General features: G+C 46.1%; 1 protein-coding gene across 1 annotated transcript; it reads right to left on the minus strand.

Moving 5' to 3' along the window:
* Nucleotides 1-262: 262 nt before the first annotated feature.
* LOC134026566 (uncharacterized) lies at nt 263-13,381 on the minus strand. The gene is made up of 35 exons (XM_062469436.1): nt 13,278-13,381; nt 12,912-13,047; nt 12,414-12,617; nt 11,971-12,303; nt 11,563-11,763; nt 11,346-11,467; nt 10,968-11,196; nt 10,686-10,888; nt 10,393-10,545; nt 10,075-10,168; nt 9,778-9,912; nt 9,545-9,693; nt 9,352-9,463; nt 9,220-9,269; nt 8,824-9,000; nt 8,391-8,508; nt 7,948-8,122; nt 7,591-7,729; nt 7,148-7,301; nt 6,974-7,069; nt 6,481-6,842; nt 5,770-5,908; nt 5,394-5,514; nt 5,155-5,267; nt 4,617-4,766; nt 4,476-4,529; nt 4,224-4,385; nt 3,735-3,887; nt 3,247-3,381; nt 2,680-2,832; nt 2,127-2,336; nt 1,875-1,995; nt 1,714-1,779; nt 656-795; nt 263-403 (listed from the first exon to the last, which is right to left on the minus strand). Exons 2-35 carry the CDS (start codon nt 13,035-13,037, stop codon nt 287-289), a joined length of 5,166 nt encoding a protein of 1,721 aa, XP_062325420.1. The 5' UTR covers nt 13,038-13,047; nt 13,278-13,381; the 3' UTR covers nt 263-286.
* Nucleotides 13,382-14,055: the final 674 nt, after the last annotated feature.

Below are 14,055 nucleotides of genomic sequence, written 5' to 3' on the forward strand. Positions count from 1 at the left end.
GACCGTCTATCTTGTAGTTATCTAGATTAGTTAAGAGTGAAACTCTGGGCTCCAGGAGGGATATTTATTTGGCAATCAATTTAAAATGAGTGTGCATTACTGGCATGTTTAATATCATTGTTGAATCAAAGGGCTTGAATTAAAGAGTGTATACAATTAAGTGGCTTCAGTGCATGAAGAATTAACCACATCTGTGAAATAAGGACTTTGAATGAAGTAGAAAACGGGACAAAGAGAGGGTAAGGTCCCTGGATCCGAACGTCTTGAGTGGTGCTGAGGGTCCCCTTCACGGTCGTCTGGTTCTGAGCGGCGGAGGTGGTGCAAAGAGACGTGAGGGGCCATCTCTCTCAGAGAGGTCAGGTAGCAGCGCCTCCGACGTGAGGACTCGCAGACGAGACAGGCCCTGAAACATGACACACTGAGGTAAGACCTGACAACTTTATATTGTGTATAAAGGCAGACAATTTGTGGAGACAAACAGTGCAATTTTACGAAGTTAAGAAGGGGTTTTATTGGGGTATTATAGGGGGTATTATTTAATAATTCAACCATTTACTGTAAGAGCGGAACTACTCCCTGCCTTGCAACCACTAGTTTCAAGCTAGGGATGCTGTAGTTCCCTGCTACATACAGTGGTGAGGCAGGGTGTACGCACAGATTTGGCTCTTTGAAGCGGCATATCTGGGGATCCAGCGCCGCCCTGTAGGTGACTAGGCTCAGAGTCGGGGACACCCTGAGAGTCACCCTGAGGGAGCCTGCAGAGAAGGCTGGGCTGCTGCCTGGCCCTGGGGTGCCCTAAGACAGACAAAATATACATCCTTATACAGTATACAGTACACTATATACATATAGTGTATATACCAGTGGAGGCTCGTCAGGGGAGGAAGAGGAGGATCGTCCTCAGTGAAATGTCTTTAAAAAAAAGTTACACATTTTAGATACATTTATAAAAATACACAATATTTAACTGAAGGGCTACGCAATCCGGACGCATGATGTACCCCCTCAACCTGCATGTACCCCCCCCCCCCCCCCCCAGACTCAATCAGGACGCGCGATATGCACCTATCTCTACCAGAAATGACAATTACAGTCTCTCGCTCGCTCAAAATATGAAATCCCCGATTTCCGGGAGATTGTACAGTATTTGCGGGCGTCAGAGAGCCGCTATTGAAATGCGGGACACTCCCGGACCACTACCGGGAGACTTGGGATGTCTGCATAATACTGTGCAAAAGTCATAGGTACAAATACAATAAAAAGCCAAAAGTAAAGCACAAATGCTTTGAGAAATAAAAGGATTGCACTTTTATATTGCCGCCAAAATCTTGAAGACAAATAAAATCTATATCTGAATTAATATACATGTAAGAAAATCTTGGGTGCCTTTTGACTTTTGCACAGTACTGTGTATTAGCTATCAGTGTTTCCTCTATGGTGATTTGTAATACCTGAAATGTATACATTTACATTTCTGCCGCCACGGTATCAGAAATAGCGCTGTACAAAATGTTAGGAACACTGGCTATAATTAGGAAATATATGTATAAACTGTATATTGAGTGACCCACGTGTTTATATAATAGGAATAAAACTTAAGTTGTAAAATCCTTGATAAGTAAATCATGTATATACATGATATATCCTTTACAAATGTAGATTCTCAAAAGTATTAGAAAAACGGGAAGGATATGGGAAGGATATTCAAAATACCGGCTGACACATTTCTGAGGCTCGATTTGCTCAGGGCCACGGTGTAGGAGGACTTCTTGCTTTGCCCTGTGGAGAAAGATACAGAATGATCCTTGCTGAAGAGAACAATGTATTGGGATTATAATGTATCAGGAACTTCCTGACGCTTTGTCCTCACACACCTGATGTAGCAGAGCACTTGGACAAGGCTGTCTCAAAGTCACAAATATGAGTCTGTAGCTTGTCAACCTGCTGGAAAGCTTCCTGTTTGAGGCTTCGCTCCACTTGAAGCTGGCTTTTCACCTACGTATGGTACAGGAGACAGGTAATAACACCAGTAAACAGACCTATCAAGGACTTGTTCCAAGACCGCTCACACTGTCCTGAATGCAGTTTTTAGTAGTAGTTGACACAGCTGGGTGGAGAGGCCCAACCTGTTGGATCTCCTTGGCGCTGCGTTGCCTGTGGAGCTGGCCCTCGCGGCAGCCGCTGTCAAGCTGCAGGTTGAGAGCCCGGAGCTGCTCCTCCCGGTCCAGCACCTCCCCTCTCAGCTGCTCCACGCTCTGCTGCCGGTAACCGTCCAGCTCCTGCCGGCCCTGCGCCTCCTTCGCTGAGCGGTGCCTCACCGCCTGGAGGGCCTCACTCTGGGACACCGAGGATGACATGTGAGTTCACCCGGATGCTTATACATCCAGAGGTAACCTACCGAGGGGATTTGAACCTGGGTTCTTGCAGCCATGTTTTTCAAGGTTATGTTTATCTGGAGTCAAATGCTCGACCACTGAGATATACCCAAGAATAGGAATGGATAGATCCGTTTAGAGGAAGCATGGAAGCTGACATACAAATGCACACTAGTGTTGTGGCATTATTGAGGTGCACCAAGTCACGATAACAATTGGATAGATTTGCTTTTGTGTCATGTGGGCTATTCAGAACAGTCCGTAGTTTCCCTTCTGTAGGGGGTTATGGATGGGAAAACTCCACCTGTTTGGCCAGCATTCTCGTAGTGTGGCTGTTCTCCGTCTGACACTGTGCTATGGCCTTCTTCATGGCCTCCAGCTCCCCCTTCAGAACAAGCACTTCCTCCTCCGACATCATCTGTACCTTCAAGGCCTCTCTACGGCAAGAAATCTCCCTCTAGATGGTAAAAAAACAAACAAGATGAGAAACATCTCGATGAATGTCAGCAAGTCCAGACATTTGTCAAGGGGGACATTTCATCCAACGTACAGTGTCATCCTTAGGCCCAACCATCATCCTTCTCCACCAGGGTTTGAAATGAGGGGTGTCCGAGACCCTCCATATAGGGACCCCACATAAAAAAACAATTGTTTTGGGGGGTCCCCCATGTTTTCATATTGTAGGTAGTGGCCAGTAGGGCTTGATACAATATTCAGGAGTGAATTATTGTTCAAAAGGTTCAAATTCACAACATAAGATTTCTTTAAAGATATGGATAAGACAACAAGATGATCATGATTCTTTCATGATTCAATTTTAGGGGACTTTTAGGTCATTTCAAACCCTGTTTTCCATCACCACCTCTCCTACCTGCTGGCTTTGCAGAAGCTGAGAATGTAGTTTCCCCTGGCTGACCACCGTCCTCCAGCGGCCCAGGGCCTTCAGCTGGTTCAGCAGGCCCCTCAGCTGGCTGTTCTCCAGGCTCAGCTCATGGACCTCCTGCTTCTGGTCCACCAGAGTCAAAGGCCAGATGTTGTTTTGCACCCCGTAAACCATGTTTGGACTTACTAGCCATGCTGAGGACAACCAGCACTACTGCATGCTGTCTATTGTCAATTTACATTGTAGATTTAATTCAGTATTGAGTATATTTTTTTATTTCCTCCAATACTGTAGCAGTGCAATTTAACCCATAGGATCACAGAAGTGTTACTGTACTGTACTCTATTCATCACATTATGGTGATAAAGAGCACCCATTAGTAGAACACTCACCCTAATGAGTTACCATTATAGTTAACAAGCTCATTATTGAGGTACCGTCGCTAAAGTCAGTAGCTGGCCTGTGATTGTAGTCACCTTGGACTGGGTCAGAGCCAGAGCATGGTCATCTCTGGTGGAACCATACTTCCTCTTCAGCTTCACGATGCTCTGCACACCCTCGTTCCTCACCCTGCTCACAAGCTCCCTCACTTCCTGGTCCATCCTCACATGGTACTCATCTAGCCCAGCCTGGGATCCACAGCGATGATTTGGGTTGTCATGACAAATGACTTCAAAGATATTCTAAACTTTGCCTCAGCAATTGGTACATTACTTAAATTAGATTACTTAGATTTTCTTTTTTGAACTTACTCAATGTAGTTAAATACATTACTTAAAGTAATGTGCTCAATTAAATTGTGAACATAGAAAATAATTTCAAGAGATATTCTGAAATATTATATATTGAAATTTGTCAATGCTTGAAGTACTTTTTGTATTGAAAGACATATCCTCTTTTGAACCGTGGAAGTAACGTGTTAAATTATTCCTTGCCTCTGTATTTCTTGAGCTTTACTGCAGTACCTTCATTTGTATGCAGGCGGAGAACAGCTGGCGGACCAGGGAGTCGTAGCGCTGTTTGTACTTGAGGCTGAGCTGCTGTTCCAGGCTCTGGTACTGCTTCTCCAGCTGGGCGTTCTGGGCCCGTAGGGCGGACACCTCCAGCATCATCCCTCCACACAGAAACTGGGGAACAACACCAGGGAAAACATGGCTGTCTGTCTGTCCGCTAATACAAACAACCATGGATGTATTTTTTATATTTCGGACATATACCTCATTGAAAGGGTTCCCTGTCTGAGTCTCAGAATTTTCTAGGTTCTTCACATCCTGAGGAAGAAAACTGTGCTTAAGATTTTGTTCAACATTTTAAATAATAGTCCAACTCAGTTTTGTTATTCAAGCTTATTTACGTACTTGTTCTCTCTGGTAAAGTAGCTGGGTCTCGTGTTGCAAGATTTGCTCGTAGAACTGGGAGTAGAGGTGGAAATTGCTCCGTTCTCTCTCCACGACAGAGCAGCCCAGAGCACCGAGGCATCGCTGCAGGTGAGCCTGGGAGACCTTCAGCTGAGGAACACTGTCAGCACCTGTGTTGTACCATCTCAACTACCCCTAACTTCGTACATTCCCCCACCAGCCCACACACCAAAACAATTATAAAGACATTACTTCGACAGGATTTCCAAGAACCCGATGATAAAATGGGAAAATAATGTGCTTTACTTAAATACAAGGTATTTGAGTCATATAGCAGGGAACACAAGTGCTATGACGGGAAGGGAATATTTAAGTGGTAAGGCATTTGCCTGCAAATCAAGACGTCCTAGGTTTACATCCCCTGTACATCACTTTGGAGGAAAGTGTCTGCTATTATATATCATAAGCATGATATTCCATCCAGCTTTGGGGTGTCAGAGGGCAGGAGAGCGAGAACACACACAGCATGGCCTCTCACCTGTCCCTCAGGTAGCTCGTCCACCTCCTCCATCAGGAGCTGGAAGAAGTTCTCCACCATCTGAGGCCTCTCCGGGGACAGGCTGTGCTTCATGGAGGCTCTCTTCCACAACTCTGGCCGTGAGAAAGAGAAAAAAAAACGTGAAAAGGTGTAAAAAAGAAATCACCCATGGAGGTCTACTAAAGTATGTCATGGTGTACTCTACCAGTAAACTGACCAGTATGAGGTGTGTATTGTACCTGTGGGCAGGCCTGTGTCTTGGCGGGCTCGTTCTGACATCACCAGGTTCAGGTCCTTGGCAATCCTCCGCTGCACCTCTCGGATCATTTCACACTCTGTGCTCTCCAGGAGTCTGAGCAACTGAAACAGCAGCAGAGGAAGTGAAATATGGCATACTAATGTACGTGTTGTCATGCCAACCTGTAATATGATAATAAATATTTATTATATAAAAGAAATGTACACAGTAAACTATGTACTAATGAAATTGTTGACAAATAATAACCAAGGCAGCAATGCCCCCTAAAATGTATCTTGAAGAAATATACATATTAAATGTAATGCACAGAGTGTGTGTACGAAGTCAAACAAGATGCATGGAAGACTGCAGATTACCTGCCATGTTTTCACGTCAATCTCAGAGACTCCAGCAGGGGGCAGCAGAGGCTGGTTCTCAGAGACCAGGGCATCGTAGTCCTTCTCTTTGCCCATTTGTTGGGCTAAAGCTCTCATGCTGGGGTATTGGATCTCAGCTCTGCAATGGCAAATCTTAGTCTCTCAAGAACAAAGTAATCAAACTGTCAAATAAATTGACATTTATTCGTTTAGCAGATGCTTTTATCCACAGCGACGTACAACAGTGCATATGTGCTTTAGACCAGTGGTCTTCAACCCTGGTCATCAGGGTCCACTGTCCTCTATGTTTCCCTGCTTCAACACATCTGATTCAAATAAATGGTCATTAGCCTGATAGCGACCATTCATTTGAATCAGGTGTGTTGGATCAGGGAACCATCTAAAACATGCAGGACAGTGGGCCCTGAGGACCAGGGTTGAAGACCACTGCTGTAGATAGTTAAGGACAAAGTGCACAGTTCTAACAGTGTAACATTGGTGAGTGCCAAGGAATAGTCTGTCTTACATAATGTGACTGAAAATAAACATTGCTCAGAGGTAGAGCAGTTGACTGCAGATAAAGAGGTCCCAGCCCCCCTCCCCCCGATCCGTACATGACTTCAGATCAAATCTAAATGAATGAATTCCAAATGACCAATCTCAACCTTCTTGTGTCATTAGAAATGAGCTTTCCATGGGACACTGACTAACCTGTAAAGCCTTGAGAACTCTCTGTAGAGTTTCACAGTATTGATCTGCTGGACTCCCAGATGTCTCCGGCCCCAGCTCTCCTTGAACCTCTCCAGCTGTTTGGCCAGCAGCAGGAAGCCCTTCAGCCTGGACGTGACCTGGATGGGCCCCTGAAGGCTGCCGCCAGCTCTCCCCTCACCTCCTCCATCATGGTCTGGACAGCTGTCCACATCCACGGAATTCCCCCGGGGGTTGTCGTCGTGGAGATGAAGTGGCGCAGCCTCCCCGCCGCTGTTTAGGACGTCCTCCATGAGGAGAGACACGCCCAGGAGGGCGGCGTTGGCCTCCCGCCTACGACGCTGGTTCAGCCCGCTCAGACACAGCTGGAGATCACATGACCATGAGAAAGTAGGTCAGGAGATCACATGACCACAAGTAGACCAGTGGAGATCACATGACCATGAGAGAGTATTATGTTAGTGAATTTTATCTGGGGAGGAATGATCAGGTGTACCTGCATGCAGTACTCAATGGGTGGGACATCCCAGATTGCCACAGGGTGCAAACCATGGACTGTCAGAAAACATCTCCATGGAAACATTCTCTGAGCCTGGAGAAGGGGAAACTGTATGTGACAGATCCTAGTACATTACAGTCAGAGGATAGAGATGTGAGGCTGATGACCAACCTTAGGGCAGTGAGGTTCCAGGGGTTGAGGCAAGAGCAAGAGGGAGGTGAGCTGATTGGTTCTCAAACTGTCACTCAACGCAGGGAGGGCGTGACTCATGTTGTCTGACACACTCTGATAAGATGCCATGTCACCAGAGGAGAGGAAGGCTTCCCTTGTAAAATGAAGAAAAGAGAAACACAAAACACAGAGATAGAAAGACAGTTAGAGAGTTTGTTCCACAGGGGGAGTGAGGAGGTGTATTAGAGGCAGAGAGAGACACAGCAAGAGAAAGAAAAAGAAAGATGGAGCGAAAGCAGTAGTCCTCTTGTTAGGTGTTAGAGAGAGAGCAGGAAAGAGAGAAAAAAAGAATGCGAGACAAAATGAGACAGTGAGAGCGTCCATCTTGGGCCAGGGAAACGCAGACCGGGTGCCCCAGTCCCTCTGCTTCCCTTCCGACTCACCTGATGAGGTGTCTGACCGCCGTGTCGTACTGCAGGAGGAGCACCTGGCGGCGCAGCTGCAACAGGCGACCCACGGCCTCGGGGCTGGCAGGCTCCGAGAGACGGTCCACCTGCCTCTGCAGCCCCCACAGCTCCGCCCCTGCGCAGGTCAGAGGTCAGCTGTGGTCGTGTCACACACCAGCATTCCAGTATGATCAAGAACAGATACTGTTGCAGCGGATTATGGAATTGAAGTCTTTGATGGAAAATGGAAGGACATAGTGAGAAATGAAACCAAGCTACAGTTATGTTGTGTTATTAGCTACAGTGATCAGGAGACACTAGGAGAGGTGTGCATTGCAGACACACTGTACACACTGATGCCTTCAGCTCCTCCCCAGTCAGCAGTCAGTTGCGGTTCTGTATTCTGTCCTATCCTCCAGCTGGATAGATCTCCTGGGTTCCCCAGCCGGGCAAAGCTGACCAGGTAGTAGAGGATGTCATGAAGAGCGGACGCTATCTCCAGAGTGTGATGAAGAGCCTGGCTGCACTCCTAGAATCAGTAGAAGAAGCAGACCTTGTAGTGTATTCATATAGCAGTAGCATATACATAAATACTACACAGTCTTGGGTTATAGCTCCCTGCTTGGGGAGGGTGTCAAGACAGGAGAAAGACACTTTGTAGCATCGTCATGACATGAACTGGTACTTTTATGGCAACCCGGGATTTTAGGGACAAGAGCCTTGTTTGCATCCTACAGACATCACAAAATGTGTGTTTGTGAACGTGTACAAAAGTCCTGGGTGGGCTAGTCTCGTACAGAGTCATTTAGGGTCCTGAACATCTGGAGAGCTTCAGTGTAGTGGGGGATGAACCACAGGTTGAGCAGAGTTCTACCATCCTCCGATAACAGGCTCCGGGGTCGTGGGCGAAACGTCCTGTCCACCCAGAGAAAGATACAGTAGAACAAGATCTCCTGACCAACTTTGAACAAGCTATTACAGCATGTCTCACCTCTTTGATTAACCATGTGAAGTTTGTGTTCATGATAGAGGTGCTAAAATGTCTGTCTAGATGGCTACAAGGTTTACGTTATTCAACTCTAACTCTGTGACGTTGTTTTGACTTTTTAAAAGTAATGTAGTTGCCCAAATAACATCTCTGACTGCCCACCCTGTCTTGGAAGTTATCACAGAGCTGTGGTACATTTATAGTACAGCTAAAGCTCAGCGTATTTCACACATTGCTCTTACCTCGGGTTAGGACGTAGTCCATGCTCTGAGTCCAACTTGCTTTTTACCTCATGGGCTTGCCCAATCATGAAGTAGGACTGGCGAATGACAGGTAGGTCATCCAATAGGGAGGTTAGGCTGTGGTACCTGGCGATTATCTGCCCTCTCACACAACACTCAGACATGCGGTTACTGAACCTGAGGATAACCACAACAACATAAACAAAGCAACATGATACTGTCTAAAATGATTGATCGTTGAGTTATTGACTGACATTACATTTTAAATACTTAAACAGTATGCAACCACTGTAATGGTATACGGTAAAAATATATCTAGCAAACAATCTAATTTTTCAATCTAAAATTTCTAATATCAATAGAAACAAATTTAACAGTGGAAAAACATGAACTTACATTTGACAGAACTCAAGAATCAACCTTCTCTTAGCCTTGGCCATTTCCTCCTGTGGTGTAAAAGACAAGGATATGACTACAGCTGAACGTGGGAATCACCGTGGTTACCGCTCAGCTCGCCATCTGACTTACAGGGTTCTTCATCAGGCCTCCAGTCACCTGCTTCCTCTTGAGGAAAGAGTTCAGCATCAGGTCTCGCAGTCCCACCTTCTCCAGCTGGATGGAAACAAAGGCCTGAGCTAGCCTAGAGGGAAAAATAAAGTTTTTCCAACTCTCCAACTGCAGTATCAACAGGGATAACAACAATCCATTATGTTTTATTGACCTCTCCCTGGCTGACCCTTGGGTTGTTGCCTTTGGTCCTGCTGGCGAGGAATTGTCAACCTTCTCTAATGAGCAGTTGGGGTCTTTTTTTTTTACCTCAGGATCCAGCATATCTGAGGGCCGGACAACATCACAAGGACTAGGGCTCCCCTAAACCAACGAAAAAGAAGAAAATGAATCTTCAGGACGCAAAATAATTGCAGTTCTGATCAGTTACACCATGTTTTAGTGTACCTCAGGTGAACTTGTAAACGTCTCTGCCCAATAGCAGAGACACGCCTGCTTCACAGCACCAATCAGGGCATTCTTCTGCGTCACCTGACAGGCCAAGGTCACCTGAAGGTTCTCTATACCTGACCTGTTCATCAGCTAGGCAAAGGAAGAGAACAGAGGTACACTGTTATTTTAAGTAAGTACATCGTTTTTGAGTACTAACAAAGTCAAAACCTCTCTAAATGGATGGATGGACGGACGGACAGACAGATACTTTCTCCATCCCCTTTGACATGTATTACTGCTTGTGTTATGTACATTTATAACTGCCTCCTCTGAGCTGAAACTGAACCGGCCTATCTGGTTCTCATCCAGCTCCTGGATTCCCAGTGGCAGGCAGGATGGAGTGTACCTGTATGAGAGTAACATTCCATGTCAAGGTTCCCCACCATAATAACAAAACATTGTGTTTTCATTTGTAATTCATGTAATTTACACAGTATTTGTTTTATGTATTCATCCATACATTACTACACAGTTAAGTTGTTCAAAGTCTATGAATATCTTCTTTAAACAATTATTATTACATGAACAATTTTAGCAATTGTAATGTATTTTATGTAACAAGCTGTCTACCTGTCCAGAGAGGTGCTGTCCTGCAGCAGACTGGTGAGAAACAGAGGCCTCTGCTCTGCTCTCTCTCTCTGGACAGCAAACTCAAACTGCACTGGCCGAATGAACAGGTGGAACTCATCAAATCCCAGCTCCACAGCCAGCTTCTTATACAGTCTTGGAGATAGGAAACACACAAGGCTATTTTTGTACTATTTCCTGTTTTTATCATGATTTGAATGCCATGGAACATTTGACTAGAATCCATAAATTTGAGGGGGGGTGTTATGGGTGGACGTGGCCACTAGGATCTCAACTGTGCCAGATGTTCTGTTTCTGAGACAGACTCCATCAGTCGATGTCGCAGGGTGACCAGCTCCAGCAGCTTTGAGAGGATCTCCACAGCGTGGAACTGCTTCTCCTTCCCCTGGAGAACGTCCTTCTCCTCAGCAGCCCTGAGGAGAGATGAGCCCAGGCCTCGCACCAGGGCGGGATCCTCGAAAAACACGTCTGAAAACAACTGAGACATGAAAAGATGGAAAACATGAACGTAGACATCGTTGCTGTGTTTGTGATGGTTTAAATGTGAGGCCACTTACATCCTTTTGAGTCTGAAAGCTGTAGGAGGCCCCGGGAGAAGCCAGGGACTCCCAGTTCTGTAGTGCCTGTTGCAGGAGTCTCTGTTCCAGGGCTACTCTGTCTGCAACGCCCCTGGGGCTGTGGAGATGGCAGAGCTCCGTATGGGCCAGGGTCAGACCCTGGTACACGTCAGCAGCCAGACAGAGGGAGGGGTGGACCTCCAGCAAGAACACACTCATTAGAGCAGGACTGCAACCAAAGAAATCCAAACAAGCAGAGGGGAGAGAGACAAACACATATGTACACACACACAATAAATCTGTGCAGTATCCGATAGTCTTCGTCTTAGAACGATTATAGGTACTTTACTAAACATTCAATCACTGAGTAGGACTTACCTGTCGCCACCCAGAGAGACCAGATATTTGGGAACATAGTTCTGCGGAAGGCCGTATTCATCCACTGTGCCTCTCTGACCCTCTCTCCAAACACGATGAAGGTACTGACGCTCTTCATCAATCTGTTATTTATGTTAGAGACAAAAACTGAATCTGTCTCCAAGGACAGGGGGAATCTGAGAGAAACCTGAATCAGATGTCTTTATTTTATAGCTACCTGGCAGTCCAGAATTGTTTTGATGAGTTGCCTGTGGGTTTCAAGGCAGATGATCTCATCTCTGTATGCCTGTACAAAGTACTCTGAACCCAGGTCCAAATGAGGCTTTCTGTGCATGATGTCTGTGATGACCTGGGCCAGAGCAAACCTCTGCTCTGATCCTGCAGCATGCTGGTAGGCCTCAAAGTAGCAGTTCAATACCTGAAAATGAAAGAAATCGTGATCTAGTATACTTATTATACCAAAGCAATCACAACTGAAGAAGACTGCACCTGTATTTTTTTCTCCAGAAAGTCAGCTTTGCACGTTACGTTTATCATATTAATCCCACATGTGAATAGTCAATTAATACTGTATAATAATGAAACGAGCATAAGATGATCACTTCTAAAGCTACCTATAAAGTACCTGTACTTTGCTCTCCAAAAAGTCAGCTTCACACGTCCACAGGTCTAGAAGGACTGCCACGCGGTCGATGTCCGTTTCAGCCTGAGAGCAAGAGTCTGCCCCAGAGACATACGACTCCTCCGATCTTCCCCCTGGCTCTCGTCTGCCACGCTGGATGTAGAAAGAGCCCAGCAGCAGCAGCGTGTCCCCCAGCTCCTCCAGGTCCCGCAGGGCTGCGTCGTAGACCACGTAGAGACCTCTCTGGTCCTGGGTGTGAAGAAACCTTTCCTCAGAGCAGTAGAAGTCGTGAAGGTTCTCCACCTCTGGGAACTCCATGAATTCCGAGCAGTGGACCTGCATTAAAAAACAGAAGACATTTTGACTGAAAAAGATTTGAAGAAATCTTTAAAAGATCAATATTTTGGGGTCCAGTCAGTGTTTCATGTAGCATTTCCATGGCTCACCTTGTAGTCAACAGGGGTGTTGTAGCAATAGTGCAGAGAGTCCAGGCCGCCTGGTAACCCATCCCCTCCTCTGACAGCGTTCATCCAGCCTGTCTCCTCCGCACTGGCGAACAGGCCACCTCCCTCCACGCGCAGGCCAGCTGTGTCAAACGTCAGGGTCCTCTCCACGGAGCGTAGGTAGTTCAGCAGGCCCAGGCACACACGCTGGGAGGACAGGTGGAGACCAAGGGAGGCAGGGTGGTTGATACAGACCCACTACTGTACAATACCATCCTAATGTGTTGATAGAATTACCTGAACTTAAATCAAGTGTTTTATATATATATACACACTTTACCTAATCCTTTCAACCCCTTAAAAGTTTTAGTGGTGATGTGCACTTTGTACTCTCCTAGGGTTGTTTTTCCAAAACATTCTACAACTCCAACTACATTTCAAAAATCAGTTTGAGACATTGCCACGTTTAAATGTGTGACTGTAAACGCTGCCCCTCCTGACCTGCTGCTCCCTGATCTTCAGGTGGCGGAGATAGAGGAGGGACAGGTATGCCCCCCGGGTCAGAACGGGGTCTGAGCTGGATTCCTCCTGGATCTCCTCCAGCCCCAACAGCTGCATGCTGTCCATGTAGTTGTAGCTGTGAGGGGATGGGGGAGAGGGGAGAGGAGGAAGAGAAGGAAGGGAAAGTAGGAGGAGGAGAAGAAGGAGGAGGAGGAGGGGTAGGAGGATGTGTATTAAGGAGATAGCCAGATACTTGTTTAGGCTTTAAGAGTTGGGAGTAAATATGATTAAAAACGACTTTCATTGAAAGAGACTCAGCACAGCATGTTCCTCTTTCTCACATTACAAAGTACCATCTGAACAAACCTTTCAGTTGCTTTCTTCACTGCAGATGGCCTGCTCTTAGTGCTGCTCTGGTCCTTTCCCCCATTGAGTCCATATCTCAGTAGACCCCTGTCTTTCACACTGGAGTCCTGGGGGAGGGAATTATTCTCTCTTTCAGTATTGACTAATTTAGGCAGTCTTTGAATAGGTCTTTGGGGTCCCCTAAGCAAAGCCTTGTTCAGGCATGGAACTCGGGCAGCACACATCTTGTTCATCAACTACACCTGTGTAATATCAAGCCTACAGGTCCATGTCCGATAAGTCAGTAGTAGAAATGCCACACGGATACATGTAAGCTCACCCCCGGTTGTTGTATTATTGTACTGCTGCCGCCCTCCACCATCCCCATCTCCCCTGCGTTGTCTGTATGTTACTGTCCATCAGGGGAATTTGTACTCTATTCGCTCCCTTACATACAGTCAGGTCCATAAATATTTGGACATTGACACAATTTTCATCATTTTGGCTCTGTATACCACCACAATGGAATGAAATGAAACAATCAAGATGTGCTTTAAGTGCAGACTTTCAGCTTTAATTTCAGGGTATTTACATCCAAATCAGGTGAACGGTGTAGGAATTACAACACATTTGATATGTGGCCCCCCCATTTTTAAGGGACCAAAAGTAATTGGACAATTGGCTGCTCAGCTGTTCCATGGCCAGGTGTATGTTATTCCCTCATAAAGGGAGTTTGTTATTTCATTGACAAGGAGCAGATAAAAGGTCTAGAGTTAATTTCAAGTATGGTATTTGTGTT

The sequence above is a fragment of the Osmerus eperlanus genome, chromosome 9, assembly GCF_963692335.1.
Source record: "Osmerus eperlanus chromosome 9, fOsmEpe2.1, whole genome shotgun sequence".
Taxonomy (NCBI): Eukaryota; Metazoa; Chordata; class Actinopteri; order Osmeriformes; family Osmeridae; genus Osmerus; species Osmerus eperlanus.

What these genes read in the sequence shown, in the direction of transcription:
- LOC134026566 (XM_062469436.1), bottom strand. Translation starts at nt 13,037, where the DNA reads ATGGACAGCATGCAGCTGTTGGGGCTGGAGGAGATCCAGGAGGAATCC. An exon ending in ATTCTTGAGTTCTGTCAAAT is followed by an intron (nt 9,001 to 9,219) that starts GTAAGTTCATGT and finishes GGTTATCCTCAG; the next exon opens with GTTCAGTAACCGCATGTCTG. An exon ending in CCATTGAGTACTGCATGCAG is followed by an intron (nt 6,843 to 6,973) that starts GTACACCTGATC and finishes TGTGATCTCCAG; the next exon opens with CTGTGTCTGAGCGGGCTGAA.